We start from the raw sequence: 15,162 nt of genomic DNA on the forward strand, positions 1-15,162 counted from the left end.
TTTTTTTTAAGCTTTCTTAGTTTTAACTCTGGACTGCACAAGGTTGATGCAATGAACTCATGTTCTTCAAAATGGGCTAAATTTTTCTTGCAAGGTGATGGGTAATGTTGGTTAGATACTACAACAACAGATTAGATTCTGGAACCATGGTCATCGTGAAGAGCGCAAGCATCTTTTCCTGTGTAATTTAACAAAACTGATGGTCAAACTTCGAATGAACGTTACATCACATATAAAATTTACCTTTGAAAAGTTTTCCTAGAAAAAGGCCCAAAGGCAATATAGACCACAAGGAGGAGATAATCCTCCCTTGATATCCCTGTACCACATTGAGACATATAAATCAAAATATAAAAGACAGTAGAATGAACGGTGCCCAAAACTTTACAAGCCTTTAGGCATGTACTCCAAATGATCCACATTTACAGAAAAAAAGGAACAATATTTGCATAATTAATATTTGAGTTAATGAAGCATACCAGACCTTAAATAGATATCCAAGTGAATGCTGAAACTCAGCTATTCCTCTTGCTTCCTCCACCTAGCAGGCTGATCGACGTGGTTGCCATTCTCAATGCCACTGCCATTATCTCTTTCCGTCACTGGTTTTTCTAATATTCTTGCTTTTGCCTGTGGAGAGACACGATAAGTTTGCCCTGGATCTCGTCCAGCCCGATGATCCTAGGATAAACCATACAACACATTGGATGCCAGTTAGTTAAGATGTTATAAGAAATCGATCCAATGATGTTCAGTTAAGCTGGCACAGAGTGTATTAGATACCAGAAGACTTCACCAAACATGCTGTTATTCTAATTATATCATAACCAAGGACAAAGCCAACAGACTATGAAGTTAACATTATAAATCTCAGAATGAAATGCAAGTGAGAGAAGTAATAGATGTCAAACAGAATTTCATGATAGAAAGTACAAGAGCAAGGGTGTCCAGAGATAAAGAGGTCACAAAGTGTTGCCATGTATATAGACAAGTCACAAATTCTCTTACCTTTTTTCAATGCAAAAAGAATACTGACAGAATCCAGTGTGTTAATTTTTGTGTAGGTATTGCAATTTTTTTAAATATTGTTTGACCAGTACATCATCAGAGATTAATGAAACTAGAAATACCAATCTGACTGATGTGCTGTTTCAAACTTTCCACTTATAACTAAGGCACAAGTAGCATAATGAATTAATGATCAATATGCAAGAAGTACCAGTCCTTCTAGCTCAAACATTTTAGCACTAGTGGTATAAAGATGGACATTAAGAAGCATTTAGGTGTTCCTGTTCAAATTTAAACTCCAGAAATATTGTTGCAGACCACTTAAAGAAGGATAATGCAGATAACGTTCGTAGTAGAATACAACTAAAATGGGAATGCTAACGGCGTGCGTGTAATATGATACAGAAATATAGATTTAGGGAATTCAATTATCAGCATGTGAAGGGTCGCATGCAGAAATAGTAGACAGCTTGGTACTACTTGTTATCTTCTAAAAAGACCCAGAGATTAGCTCCACTGGCGTCATAGAGATGCGATCTTAACTTACATCTCGGTATGGGAAATCATCAGCTTCAAGCATATGTATCACATGACCCATCTTTGGCCTCTTTTGTGAATCAGGGTCCACACAGCGCAGTGCTACTAAGAGCGTCCGTTTCAATGCCCTTGAAGAAGGTTTCTCGAGCATTTTTGGATCCAAAACTCCTTCACAATTGCGGTTACCAACCAATGTCTTCAGCCACTCTACCAGATTAACCTGAAACACTCCTCTGTCGACTAGATCAGCATCAATACAAGAACTTTCAAAAAAAAAATAAAAGGCAAAAACATTCAATACTGACCTCTCCGGGAGGCCTATTATAGTCAACTGGATTCCGACCAGAAACTATCTCCATAATAAGAATCCCGAAACTATAAATATCGCTTGCTTCATTCAGCATACCAGTGCCAGCATATTCAGGTGCCACATAACTATTAACAGACAGAAACAGGAAATTGTTAATTTCTCTTGCAACCAAGTTCGAGTATTATAGACAAAAAATAGTGAAGATATTCAAACTAACCCAAATGTTCCCATCACGCGCGTTGTAACATAGCTCCTCTCGGAGCTCAAGAGCTTAGCGAGGCCAAAATCTGAAAGTTTGGGATTCCACTGCCTATCAAGCAATATATTGCTCGATTTAATATCACGGTGAACAACCTTCGGCTCAAGTCCCTCATGTAAGTACAGTAACCTACATTTCCATAGGCCAGCTTTCAAGAAATGGAGAAAGAATGAGATATACTGAAACTGAACAAGGATAAAGAATAACAACATCCAACCATACCCTTTAGCTGTTCCAAGTATTATGTTCAGCCGAATCTTCCACGTCAACGGGCTTATGGGTCCAACATCCCCATGAAGCCACTGCTCTAAGTTGCCATTATCCACATACTCATATACGAGCATCCTGAAACCGAAAAGAAGCAGATGATTAGGAAATAAAGCATTCCTAAACAATCCAGCATCATACTTCAATCCACTATAATTCCAGCATCTTTATTGTGCTAAAGTGAGATGACAAGAACCAAAAGGGCAGCAGAATTTAGTACCTATGAGCTCCTTCTGCACAATACCCTAGCAATCTCACTAAATTTTTGTGTCGAACACGACCGATTGCTTCTACTTCTACTTTAAATTCGTTCTCAGCTTGACCCCTGAAAATCCAACAGCATTAGTTGAAGGACAAACATGTTGAAATTGTCGTTCATGTCCATCATACACCAATAGCAATAACTTGTCCGCAATTTGAACTATGTTATGTTATAACCCAGTTAAAACTCCAATTCTCATGAAACTATTCTAAATTCAAACAGGAATGAAGATTTTGTTTGCGAAGATAGTACAGAGCTATACAGATGAGTCCTCAATTCTCATGCAACCACTATAATTTCAAAGCGAAATGATGAATTTGTTGCAAAAATGGTTGGAAAGCTCTCAGCTTGCGCAGATGATTACCTGTCATTGAGCAAGTTCTTGACAGCAACTTGAGTGTTGTCCTCCAAAACACCATGATACACAATCCCATACCCGCCTTCTCCGATCACATTCTCATCGGCAAACATATTGGTCGCCGCCTCGAGCTCCCTAAGGGTGTACCAATGCCCCCACCCCAAGTGAGAGACCTCGGGGACGGCCGGTGAGGCCTGCTCCAGTAATCGGTTCTCGCCGCTCCCATGCGACGATCCACCGCCGCTCCTGCGCTCCGGGAAGGTGATCCGATGGTCCTTCCCGGTTTCCACACGGATTTTCTGGAGCCCAGCTGGGGCCTCCTCCTCCGACTGCCGCTTGACAGGGAGGAGAACAGAGGGCTGGGAATCGGAGGGGGGGTTTAGGAGGAACTGGGCGAAGGGCTTGGGACCGGAGGGGCGGGAAGGGTGGTCGGCGCCGACTTCCTGGATTTCTTTGGAGATGTTAGGAATCGTGGGGGCTGTCCTGCGCTTGGAGGCGTACCAAAGGGAGAGCAAGAACAGAAATAGGACGAAGGCAGCGCCAACGCAGATGCCTACCACCGCCCACAAGTGGAGGCCAAAGATGGCCGTGGGCTCGGAGAGATCAGCGTCCGACATACCCTTCTTCTTCTCCTCCTCCTTGCTGAAATAGTGGAGGAGAGGTCAGAAATGGGCGCGGTGATAAGGATCGCACTTTTGGAAGGAATGGGGGCAGCGCATGAGGAAAGACTCGATTTTTGCGAGGACTGCAGCCGTGGAAGAGGATTTGACTGCTTAAAAATTAGATTTTGCAGAGAAATCTCGGAGTGGAAGAGGATTCGATTGCTTAAATTTGGATTTTGGATGGATGGAGAGAGAGAATATGGGGACAATGAGATTCAACATGATCGGAGGAGCAGAGGAGAGGTCTGTGGGAGAAATGGAAACTGGAAGAGAACGAAAGAATGGCTTTTTTTAAAAATGAGGAGAAGAAGAGAGAGAGAGGGAGAAAGAGAGAGAGAGCAGGAGGAGTGGAGTGTATGGGAAGTAGGTGAAGCAGAGAAGAATATTAACATGGAAGTGACGAGTCCTGCATGCACGGAGGAGGAGCAACAGATGGCGCCGCAGAGCTCCGACCCTCAAACAGGAGAAATAGGTAGGTGGGTGGGTCACAGAAGTGGAAGAGTGAAGGCAGTGGAAATTGAACTTACGAGAGATGGAATACTCGAAGAGGTCGCAGCTGTGATGATGGGACTGCTGGAATAAATAGAAGCATTCACTGCAAAGATGCCAATTTAGGTGTAGAATTATCACGCTAGCTCCAAATTTTAATGCAGTGCCGGTTTCGAGCTTTTGGAGCCTCGGAATCATGGGGAGAGCCTGGGTATCGGGGCCCCAGTAGATGCTTTCGGATACCCACAGCCTCAGATAAAACAGTGTTCCGGTGTGGGTAGGGAATAAGATAGGGAGTAGATAAAAAGCACATATATTTTTTTAAAAAAATGGAATGCCATTCTTTATGGCATATATCAATAATTATTAAATATTTTATAAAATTATTAACTGAATAATTTATATCTGAAACATTCTTTCAACCTAAATAATCTAAATAGTTAATGCTAGAAACATGGGATCCAGATGGCTTATGTCAAAATATATGTATATATTTTTTACCTCTGCTTTCCACACCAAATGTAGATGAATATAGTTAAAATAATTAAAAAATAGTTAAACGAGTAGAAAAAAATTCAGCCAGCTGTGTTGGCAACCTGATACAGTAATTTATCAGCAAACAGTTGAAAATTTACAACCTGCATCAGATTTTAATGGCATTTCAATTAATGAGGTGATTGTTCATTGGGGAACCTCGTTCTTTTAATAGATTAATACCATATCTGGTTTCTTATTTGTGTCACAAAACTCAAGAGTTTTAGAACTCCGAAGCATCATTCGAGTGAGCTCAGGAACAAATAAGGGAGTACATGCATTGATTTCGGAGCATGTGCCCTCCGTAGCCCGGTTGTTTCCCACTTCAAAGACAATAAAGAGCCTCTGACAATGGGAAAGAGAAAAAGACCCTTTTTTTTTGGGTAACAATAAGACCTTTTTTAGGACTCAAATCAAAAAAGGCGTTGGTGCAAGCTTTGCTATGCCAACTGATCTCAACCATCCAATCCATGGAACTCAAATATAGCAGAGCTGATCTTAACCATCCAATCCATGGGCCTCATATTCCACAGACCACACCCGAAACATTAAATTGCTGCAGTAACTTGAGCGGAGATAAAGCTGTAAAATTAAAAAATCAAAAAACAGTAAAAAAATAATTTATTTTTATTATTATTATTTTATAATAGTAAGGTCTACTCTCGCAATTTGGATCATATTTTTCTTCGACTTTTTTGCCTAAACTAAATATAAATAGCAAAAATAAATTTTAAAAAACTAATTTTTTTTTGAGAATATCTCAACTACTATATTAATTATACTTTTGTTGCTAAAAAAACTAAACTTCTTTGGAAAATAAATCTAGACTATTATTTTAATTATACTTTTATTACTATGCTTGATTCTTTTCCGATTGAAAGGTATGTTCTGTCAAAATTATACTCAAAAAAAACTTCCAGTTTGAATGATATATTTCATATTCCAAATGATAGAATTTGAATCTGATCGCTAGAAGCGCCTTCTCTAAAAAATGGACATCATGATGTAGATTTTGAAAAGTTGCCTAATGGAAAAAAAACATCTAAATCGTATGTTATATGATTAAATTATAACATCCGAAAATTTAGCTTGTGATTCGACTTTTCGATATGGCAAATTTTACTTCTGGATCTTATCCAGTTCTATCCATAGTGGCTAAATGATCTATATCGAGCATAGAAATTCTTCTGAATTGGCATTATTTGCATCAATTATATGGTGTGGAGACTTGGAGTAATTTTAACCTTGGAAGCAATTATTTATAATAATATTTTCCTTCAAAAGTAAAGAAGGCCGACCAGCTTCTGACCTTTTCAATATGGTGAAAGATGATCCAGCATAAAAGATCCAAACTAGAAAGTAGTCCAAATAAGATCAGTATTTAATGCACAAAATGGTGGGACTGGGACCTTACTCTCTTTTTTCTTTTCTTTTTTTTTTGCTAAAATAAAAGAGGAAGGAGAGAGAGGAAGGGACGAGCCCGCCCCTATTCCATCAGGAGAATATTCGATGCAGACATAAATGACCATGTGTTGAGCACTCCGACCGGTTTTACTCATACCCTCTCCATCCGTGGGCTCGGCTCGGATACCTCTCTAGGCTCCGATACGAACGCTTCATGTGAATACATCACACTTGGCACCACCGAGACTACCAGCGGACCAGTAATCCTTCTAAACTCCGTGTCTAAGCAAGAAGTATGCGATCTTTACAATTTAATCGATGTCTGTGCGTTTCGAACTCGGAACCACTTAGTTAAAAGTAAAGCTCCGTTTTTCTGAGCTACCAACCGAGTGGCTTACTCTTATCTTCAGTGCCTATTTTAACTTTTAACTGCATTTCTCTCAAGGTACCTGTCGAGGAACATGAGAAGATCTATTCCAGCTTGTGTTAATGATTGCTTGAAGAAAGGACAGACACTGAACCAATGCCTTCAGCCACAACCATAACTCAACACGGCTTCCATTGCTTTCCAAAGTTTAAGGGTACTCAATTGGTTTTGACCTACCCAGTATCTCTACTATAATACCATGTTAAAATCACCGTTTATCCTAAAATTTTAAACTAATAAAATGAGATAAATTTATTTATATATTTTATATTTTTTTAGACCAAACCGTTGGCTCTGATCACATCCCATTCTCCTATATCAAGTTACATTTTCAAAATTTTATTATAGATAAAAATTTACCTTGAGCAAAAGAAATCTGGGCTCGGATGTGACTTGTGAGGCCAGCCCTTGTATTTATACAGAAAGTCTAGAGTTCAAGTGAGTTATTTTTTCAAAAAATTGATCATCAAATATGAGTTGAGTTTTTTTTTTTTTTGACTAGAAATTCTAGATTCAAATGTCAGGCCAGCCCATGTATTACTTATACAGGTCGGACTCCTTCCTTTTTTTCATAAAAAAAAAAACTATACGTTTTCTTATTCCCATGGATATACTTAAACCTGATTGGTTTGATTCAACCTAATTATCAACAAAAAAAAAAAATTATGGGTTATAACATTATATATGTGTAATGTCTAATCAGCTCCTGTCATGGGTGATAACGTTCGTTAGCTTTAATATCTACATCAAAATCCAGCAATGTGAAGCTCCCAGGAAAAAGACTTTGGTGATGAAACTGTACCTTGCCGTGTCATCATCAATGAAAGTGGCCAAGGTTATTTTTTTGTTATGTTAACCACTGCCAATAGATAACATATTCTATTTAAAAAATACATCACCCAAACCGCACCAAATCGGCCGTATGTGGGAGCCACCTATCTTCCATTGTTATTTTTAAGATGAATAGCTTTCTACTTGGGCGAACAGGACAAGGGTCGCATCTTCCGCACCAAAGAGGAAGCCATATTTCTCCCCACAAATTCATCTTTGGATCACGCAATAGTCGCTTTGAGAGCCATACAGTTAGGTGCATCAAAGCATACGGAATGCTCTAATATTTGTGCAAAGTGTGATCTAATAGTTGACGATGCTAGAGAGGATCAATAATTCTATCGTCCGAAAGATATAGCCCGAGCTCTTGACTATATCCGAATGGTCTCACTCTTGCTACCATCGGCGGATATTCAAGTATTAGATGTTTCGACCTTGTTAATCTATCTCGACTATGGCCCTATTTGGAAGAGCTGTTGACAGTAGAGATTTTGGAAGTAGAACCATTAAAAATAGAGCTTTCTGAAGTAGAGCTTTCATAAAAACCTGTTTGTTGTTTGGTAACCACATTTCTAAAGTGCTGTGGCACTTTAACATGTATTTGGTAAACAAACTGAAAAAATACTTTTATATGATAAAATTATCATAAAGGACAATACATAATATTATGCAACATAGTATAATAAAATAACATATATATATATAGTACAATATTACTGTAATGTAATATAATATTATTATACTATAGTAATATAACATTGTATACTATAGCATAATAATTTAATATAATATTAAATTTGTTAACATAACATATCAATGTATTACGATATAATGTTATATTTATAGTATAATACAACAATAAATATACAAAATATTTTAATTATTACTGTACATTATTTTTCATAATATAACATAATATTAAATTATTTTATATAATATATTAATGTATTATGAGATAATATAATATTATATTATATTTATAGTATAATACAATAATAGAAAAAAAGAATATCTTTTCTTGCACGGAAGGGAGTCTGATCTACGGCTAGGGTTCTTTGTTAGGGCCCTCCAAATGCTCCACCGAAACGGGGCCATATGTCTCCCTCCATTAGGCCATGTAAAATTGGTAGAAAGCCTTTCTATATTGCTGACACGATGCCCATAGAAATTTCCAACATCAAAACATCGTAACACCATATCTAACAAAATGCTACTTCAGTTCATAACTAGTAGCTGGGATTAGAGAAATAAATTTTTTTGCATTTACCGAGTCAAATCCCTGATGGATAGAACCTCCTGGAGATCACAGTTATGCATGCTTAAGGGCATGGCACGTTAAAAACACAAGTCGTTACCAAAACAGTCCTAGCGTGCAAGTGATTCGCCCATGGAATAACCTAATCAAGAGAAGCCATCTTTCTAATTAAACTAACTTCCTAGCTGGCTTGATTTGATTTAAATAGCCTAACCGATAACCATGAATAATATATGATCCTTTATGTCACTTAGTATGATATGTCACTAAAACAGTAAATGGCTTAATCTAATTACCTGGCCCATGGACCCAACTTTTTATTGGGGCTTTGCGATTTGCAAAAAGAAACAGACTGCGGTATCTAGTTCATACGCCTTTAAAACAAATCGTAGCTTCAGCAAAGGCCCAGGAATATCTTGGTAGTTCCTACACTTTACCTTGGAGCGATGCATGGGCGTATCTTGGTAGTCCATGGGTCTTTTATTTTTTATTTTTTTTTGTACAATGGCTATTCACATTGCTCTAGCGCAGGGGTGGAGAGGCAGCTATATATTATGTCCAAAGGGCCTCTTCTGAATGTTGAGTAGTAAAGGAAGTGACTTAGTCCGCCGCCATAATCGCCTCCCGATACACATGCACGGCTTGAAAGGAACCTTAATCTCTCATTATCCTGCGGATGTCACTAAAGAGTGGGTGTCCGTCTCCCCATTAATCCTCATCCTGAATTCACTCGATCACCATGGTTGAATCCCTTTTAAGGGAGATGCAATTTGCCCCTAACATACGTCTCGCGTAGGTGATGCTTTTCCATGTTGCCCTCAGCTCCGCTCCTATAACTGTCATATCAAAGGTGCATCGCCCCCTAGCTGCAATTAACCTGGAGTCATGATCTATGATCATAAAGCCCATGCCTCTTTTGTCTCCACCTGCAGACATGCTTCCGTCAAAGTTTACCTTGAGATGGCTAGAGGGGTGGGAGCTCCTAAAAAATAAAAGCAAATCTTGGTGCTACAGCAGTGAGGTGGGGGTCCCAGATGTTCCTAACCATTTCAGATGAAGTGGACGTGATAACCTTGGTGATCTTAGCAACATGACAGAGAGCTCTATCTACTGCCGTTCTAGAAGATCTGAGCATTTCTATCCAACTAAATATGGTTGGCCAGATAAACACAAGTGATGTCCCACTTAGTAGTGCTCGGTCTTCGCAAAAACTCCCTGAGATGGAATAGAAGGGCCTCTGCCGATCTCGCAGATTGCATCAACGTAAACAAAGCCCTCCCCCAAATCTGTGCTGCCCAAAGACATCCGAGAAGAGCATGGTTGATGCGCTCCTTCGTGTCAGGCCCGCCCAAAACCCAGGGGATTGAGCCAGCCCACGTGACCCCCCATTCTCGAGTGAATACAGTGAGATAAGATCAAAGCCAACACCCTTATCGTAGAAGGATATTGCTTTCTTTTTCTTAAGCGGTTGAGGCTAGCCCAAAAATTAAAGGCTGACCCATGGGCAACTTTATGCCTCTCGGAATTCCATTCCTTAAAATTGCCCAGCTAAATACCCATGAACTACCTACCCCTAGTTGTATGATTGCAGTGAAATGAGATAAATTAGACTTTTGGGTGGTAAATTTGTTCCTTGTCAGTCTATTTTCAAATGATGCCTTTAATCATTTTAATGGCCACTCGTATTTTTCCTAGTTTGCCCAATTAATTGAAAAGTCTTTTATACAGCATAGTTAGAAAATTAGATATGGAAGAGAAATTAGATACCTATTTCATTTAGAACCATGCAGAATATTTTCCTCACGTTCTTTACCGACGAGAGATCAAGCATGGGCTAGAAGAAATAAGAAAGGTCATGAAGAATAAAGTAACCATAAATGATAGTTAAGAGAGGAATAAATGTTTTAGTAGGTTACTCATGTTTCATATTGATATAGTTCGGATTTATTATTCTCCAAATCTCATTTGATAGCTCAGCCTGCCAATCAAACAACGGCATGTGTTCAGTTAAATCAACGTTTAACCAAATTCCTAAGAAATCAATAGAATTGGTTATAACTTGGCATGATCTTAACATATCCAAAAAATAATTTCGTAACTGACTAGCAGACGAAAAAAAAAAAAGCCCCAATCACGGTGTATCTGCAAAAGAATATTCTAATCACTCCGATCGATGGATATGGAAAGAGCTCGTCCATGAATAGCACGATTCTAATCATATAGATTCACATCCTCTCTCCTACAACTACTATGTACAGAATTCTAGTTATGAAGAGAAATCCGAATATTATGTTTTTGTATTTCTATCCGTTATGTTCAAGCAACTCATGTTCGTTTTCAATAGTTGCAGGATAGCTCTAGTACTATGCTACATTCCTCCAACTCAACCGAGCGGAACAGCTTAACCGGTCAGCTTGTGCGAGATCAAGTTTTGAGCAGCAGCTTATATGATCTTGATATGATGTAAAAGTCTTTTCCTATATAGAATTTTTTATATATGAATGGGGAATGATAATATACATGATTTCATCAACGGAACAAATATCTAAGCAATGCACGTTTTAAGCGCAGTCCTCCAGGAACCTTCCTCGCACAGAGCGAGCTCCCTCCTGTACCCTCATGCTGGCCACAAGTCTGGTGCTTCGCGGATCACCATCACAACCCACGTGCTACAATTGGATGGATAATATCCTTCACACGGGTCTCACGCAAAGATGGACACCAGCCGCAAAAATTCTTGGCCGACGGATAGGCCATCACCGACTAAATCACACGATCGGACGGCTAGGATTCGCACTCAACCGAGGAGGGCCCAAGGATCACCGTCTTTCGCTGCGAGGAATTCCGTACGCTAAAAAGGGGAGTTCCGGACCCGATGCGGTCGTTGGTCAAAGCGGGCCGGGGGAGGCGAGCCAGCTGGGAACACGTGCGGCCTTGGTCTGGCACGTGCACGGGTAGCAAGGCGGGCGGAGGACTGCCCGCGCCCGGCATCTTTGCCTGGTTGACCGGGAACACGCCTTCCTTCCCAGGTGGTCCCCAACTCCGCACGCTTGCGCGTGCACAACGCGACACGTCGCCCGTGTGAGCCCCACCGCATTCCACGGCCGACGTGTCGTCGTTTTGAGAGCCCGTCATAGACAGCCCTCGTCGGTTCGTTGCTTTGTGGTCGTGCCGTACGATTGGAGCTCCCACCAAATAGCAGATCCTCCGATGGGTCCCACACTGTAACGCAGCATCATAGGACGCGTGCAGGCCATTGATCGGGTGGAACGAGTGTGTGCCGTACGAGGGTAACAGCAGAGGAAGGTCGATGGCGTGGTCTTCACAGAATATTTGCACCCCGAGGGTAGGGAGCCGCTGGCTGGTGGACGGACGCCCGGGGCCCGCCAATTTCCCGGTCCTATCCTCTCCCCGATGTTTGACCGCCCACCCCCGATACCCTTTGACCCATCCATCCCAGCCGTGCAAACTACCTAGAGAGGCGAGCATTCACCGATGGAGGGCCTCGATCTACTCGAACTGGCGAGATTCGGGACGCACTAAACCCCAGCGGGGTACGAGCTGGCCAATCTGGGAAAGGACGACCATTGGATCAGTGGAGCTTCCAGGTGGGAGGAAGCGTCCCACGGGGCCGACGTTCCCCTCAACCCCCACCAATATTCCCACATTTTCAGTAGGGTGATGGTAACGGGAGTGGGATGTCTAAAGGGCAAGAAAACAAGGCACATGCATGCGACCCTCCTCCCTCGAGGAAGGCGCAATCCGAAAGGGCTATTTTGGGAAGGCTGGATCTCGAGCGAGGGCAGCTACCCGCACGTGTGAAGACCCCGATAAGAGGCACCAGCCCACGCCTCCTTGACACCCAAGACCAAGAGACCGGAGCTAGCTCTCAGATAGACCGGTCGATTTCCAAAGGGAGGGGAAGAGGGAGGGAGAGCTGGGAATAGTTTGTGAAGTGAGGGGATGCCAGGGAGCGTGGCGCCGTTGGACCTGGAGGGGGTGACGGTACCGTATCACTACCGGTGCCCGATCTCGCTGGAGTTGATGCGGGATCCTGTCACCGTGTGCACTGGCCAAACCTATGACCGGCCGAGCATCGAGTCATGGGTGGCGACCGGGAACACGACGTGTCCCGTTACCCGCACGCCGCTTACCGACTTCACTCTTATACCGAATCACACTCTGCGCCGCCTCATCCAGGAGTGGTGCGTTGCTCACCGCTCGCTTGGGGTGGAGCGGATCCCGACACCGAAGCAGCCGGCCGATCCGAGCCTTGTCCGGCTCCTCGTCTCCCAGGCCTCCGCCGGGGAGCCCGGCACTCGCGCCGCCGCGCTCCGGCGTCTCCGTTCGCTCGCGCGGGAGAGCGATAAGAATCGGACGGTGATCTCCACACACGAGACCCGATCGGCGTTGATCGAGATCGCGTTCGAGGATCCGGATCCGGATCTGGGGCTGGAGGCGATACGGGTGCTGGCGATGTGCTCGCTGACGGAAGGGGAGAGCGCGGAGGTGGCGGGGCGGCCGGAGAGGCTGAGGAGATTGGTGGAGGTGATGAGGGAGCACCCGGCGATGGAGGCGCGGATCAGCGCGGCCGCGGTGCTGGAGGCGGTGGCGGCGGGGGCGCGTTCGGCGGAGGCGCGGGCGGCGGTGGGGGCAACGGAGGGGGTGATGGAGGGGCTTGTGGGGCTGGTAGAAGAGAAGGGGAGTAGTGCGCGGGCGGTGCGGGTGGGGATCCGGGGGCTGTTCTCCCTGTGCCTGGCGAAGGAGAACCGAGGGCGGGCGGTGGCTGCGGGGGGGGCGGCGGCGGTGGTGAGGCGGATCGTGGACCTAGCGGCGGAGCGCGGGGACGCGGAGCGGGCGCTGGCGACGGTGGAACTGCTGTGCCGGACAGAAGGTGGAAGGGAGGCGGTGGTGGCGGGGGCGGGGGGCGGGGCGGCGGCGGTGGAGGCGCTGGTGAGGGCGATGGCCGGGAAGGCGTCGGAGAGGGCGGCGGAGCACGCGGCGGGGGCGCTGGTGGCGGTTGTCGGAGGGTCAGAGTGTCTTCAGAGAGAGGCGGTGGGGGCCGGGGTGGTGACTCAACTCCTCCTAATGGTGCAAGGGGGGTGTTCGGACCGCGCCAAGAGAAAGGCTCAGGTCCTCCTGAAGCTTCTCCGGTCGGCGTGGCCTCACGACGACTACATCGCCAACTCCGACGACTTCCTACAGCCTTTCTAAAACTCTGTTAATTCACAATTAATTTCTTCCTTCTTTCTTTCTTTTGTTAATTTTGAGATAATTAAGTCGATATTATTCCTTATTTCCATTAATCGATGGGGGTAAAGAGACACGGAGCTGAGATTAGAGGGGAGTGGAGTGGGGAGTTTGTGTATGTGGGCATAAGAGTGGCGTTTGTATTGTGGAATGGATGGTCTGGGATTTGGAGAGTGTATGTATGGTTTTGTATGCATGGATTTGGATTTGGATTTGGATTTGGAAAGGATGGATAGGTAACTTGACTTCCATTGCGATGCTATTTTCTCTGAGTTATTTTTGTTAGTAATTTTGTGGCTTTTCACTTTTATTTTTTGGTTGGGAGTTAAGTACACAATGGACAGCAAAAGTAGAACAAAAGCTGTTCTACTTTGCCTGGTAGCCGCAGAATGGAATGTCATGCTTTCTTTAGATTTGAGGGAGGGAGCTGCGTTTCATTATCTTTCCACCTTTTTGACTCTGACTAAGGTCAGTCATGGTGTGGTAGGTGACCTCTCTCTGTCCTAATCCCTAGATATATCTTTTTGTGTGTTCTCAAATGAGCTCTTTCATTAGCTGCAGATAGCTGTTATGGTTGGCTAGGTAGTATCAAGAATAAATTTGAGTCTATGAGCAGCATTAATGGAGATCAATGAATCTAGTGCATGAGTAGGTGGCAAACGTACAATCAATTTATAGAACAATCATAATTTGCCTGTAATTTAAAGATTTCTTTCAACAAAATGATGCTAAAATTTTAAGTTAAACGACGGAAAGGAGTAGGAAGTTATGTACAGAAATCATTGGTGACATAGAGAAGGACATTGCAGACTAGAGCAAAATTTTCAAAGCACTTGTAATACTGAAACTTTTCTTCTTTTAATTTGTTTAATTTTAATCTAAGATGTCTTAGTTATGATCCCATATGAACCTGAAAATAACAGAAAAGGTGAGAGGAATTAGCTATATTGCCTAACTAAGAAAAAGATCCCCAATAGACATAATCATATTGCCTCAGTAGACATGATGGAAGTCACAGGGCTTTCAAGTTCCTATGCCTTCTACAAAGGATTTTCTCTTTTCTTTTTTTTGGTACATTGGGGGTCAAAGACCCAGAGTAAAAACTACTGCCTAACAAAAGCAATACCAGCTGCATCTGCCATCACTAAAGGTCTGATATGCTGTGGAAGAAGGGCATGAAGTGTTTAGTGCTTGGGTGGTGAGCTGGTGCTTGTGATTGCTCCCCCTGCCTTTGAATGCAATTTGTCTTGGGGAATCCAAGTGGGAATTATAGCCTGGCAAGAAGGAAGATGGCAAGAGAGGGAGAGGT

The 15,162-nt window shown here is 43.0% G+C and overlaps 2 protein-coding genes across 4 annotated transcripts; one reads left to right on the plus strand and one right to left on the minus strand.

Moving 5' to 3' along the window:
* Positions 1–62: 62 nt before the first annotated feature.
* On the minus strand, positions 63–4,302 carry LOC103703190 (putative serine/threonine-protein kinase At1g01540). 3 transcript variants are annotated; one of them, XM_088710061.2, is made up of 8 exons: positions 3,008–4,302; positions 2,602–2,706; positions 2,337–2,459; positions 2,073–2,243; positions 1,851–1,980; positions 1,556–1,765; positions 485–681; positions 63–319 (listed from the first exon to the last, which is right to left on the minus strand). In XM_088710061.2, exons 1-7 carry the CDS (start codon positions 3,616–3,618, stop codon positions 520–522), a joined length of 1,512 nt encoding a protein of 503 aa, XP_088566187.2. In that variant the 5' UTR covers positions 3,619–4,302; the 3' UTR covers positions 63–319; positions 485–519. The 3 variants fall into 3 exon arrangements, with proteins under 3 accessions (XP_088566187.2, XP_008784184.4, XP_089782999.1); XM_008785962.6 differs by having other exon boundaries at positions 480–681; positions 3,008–4,217; XM_089926873.1 differs by lacking the exon at positions 63–319 and having other exon boundaries at positions 344–681; positions 3,008–4,217.
* Positions 4,303–12,463: 8,161 nt separating this feature from the next.
* Positions 12,464–14,071, plus strand: LOC103703189 (U-box domain-containing protein 25-like). Its single transcript, XM_008785961.6, has one exon. The coding sequence runs from the start codon at positions 12,567–12,569 to the stop codon at positions 13,815–13,817; it is 1,251 nt and encodes a 416-aa protein (XP_008784183.4). The 5' UTR covers positions 12,464–12,566; the 3' UTR covers positions 13,818–14,071.
* The last annotated feature ends 1,091 nt before the right edge of the window (positions 14,072–15,162 follow it).

Source organism: Phoenix dactylifera, chromosome 13 (assembly GCF_051530095.1).
Source record: "Phoenix dactylifera cultivar Ajwa chromosome 13, Ajwa_hap1_PhDact_Kaust_v1.1, whole genome shotgun sequence".
NCBI lineage: Eukaryota > Viridiplantae > Streptophyta > Magnoliopsida > Arecales > Arecaceae > Phoenix > Phoenix dactylifera.

Coding starts and splice junctions, on each gene's coding strand:
- LOC103703190 (XM_088710061.2), bottom strand. CDS start 3,618: ATGTCGGACGCTGATCTCTCCGAGCCCACGGCCATCTTTGGCCTCCAC. Junction 2,244..2,336: donor ATACTTGGAACAGCTAAAGG/GTATGGTTGGAT, acceptor ATGGAAATGTAG/GTTACTGTACTTACATGAGG. Junction 1,981..2,072: donor CGCGTGATGGGAACATTTGG/GTTAGTTTGAAT, acceptor GTCTGTTAATAG/TTATGTGGCACCTGAATATG.
- LOC103703189 (XM_008785961.6), top strand. CDS start 12,567: ATGCCAGGGAGCGTGGCGCCGTTGGACCTGGAGGGGGTGACGGTACCG.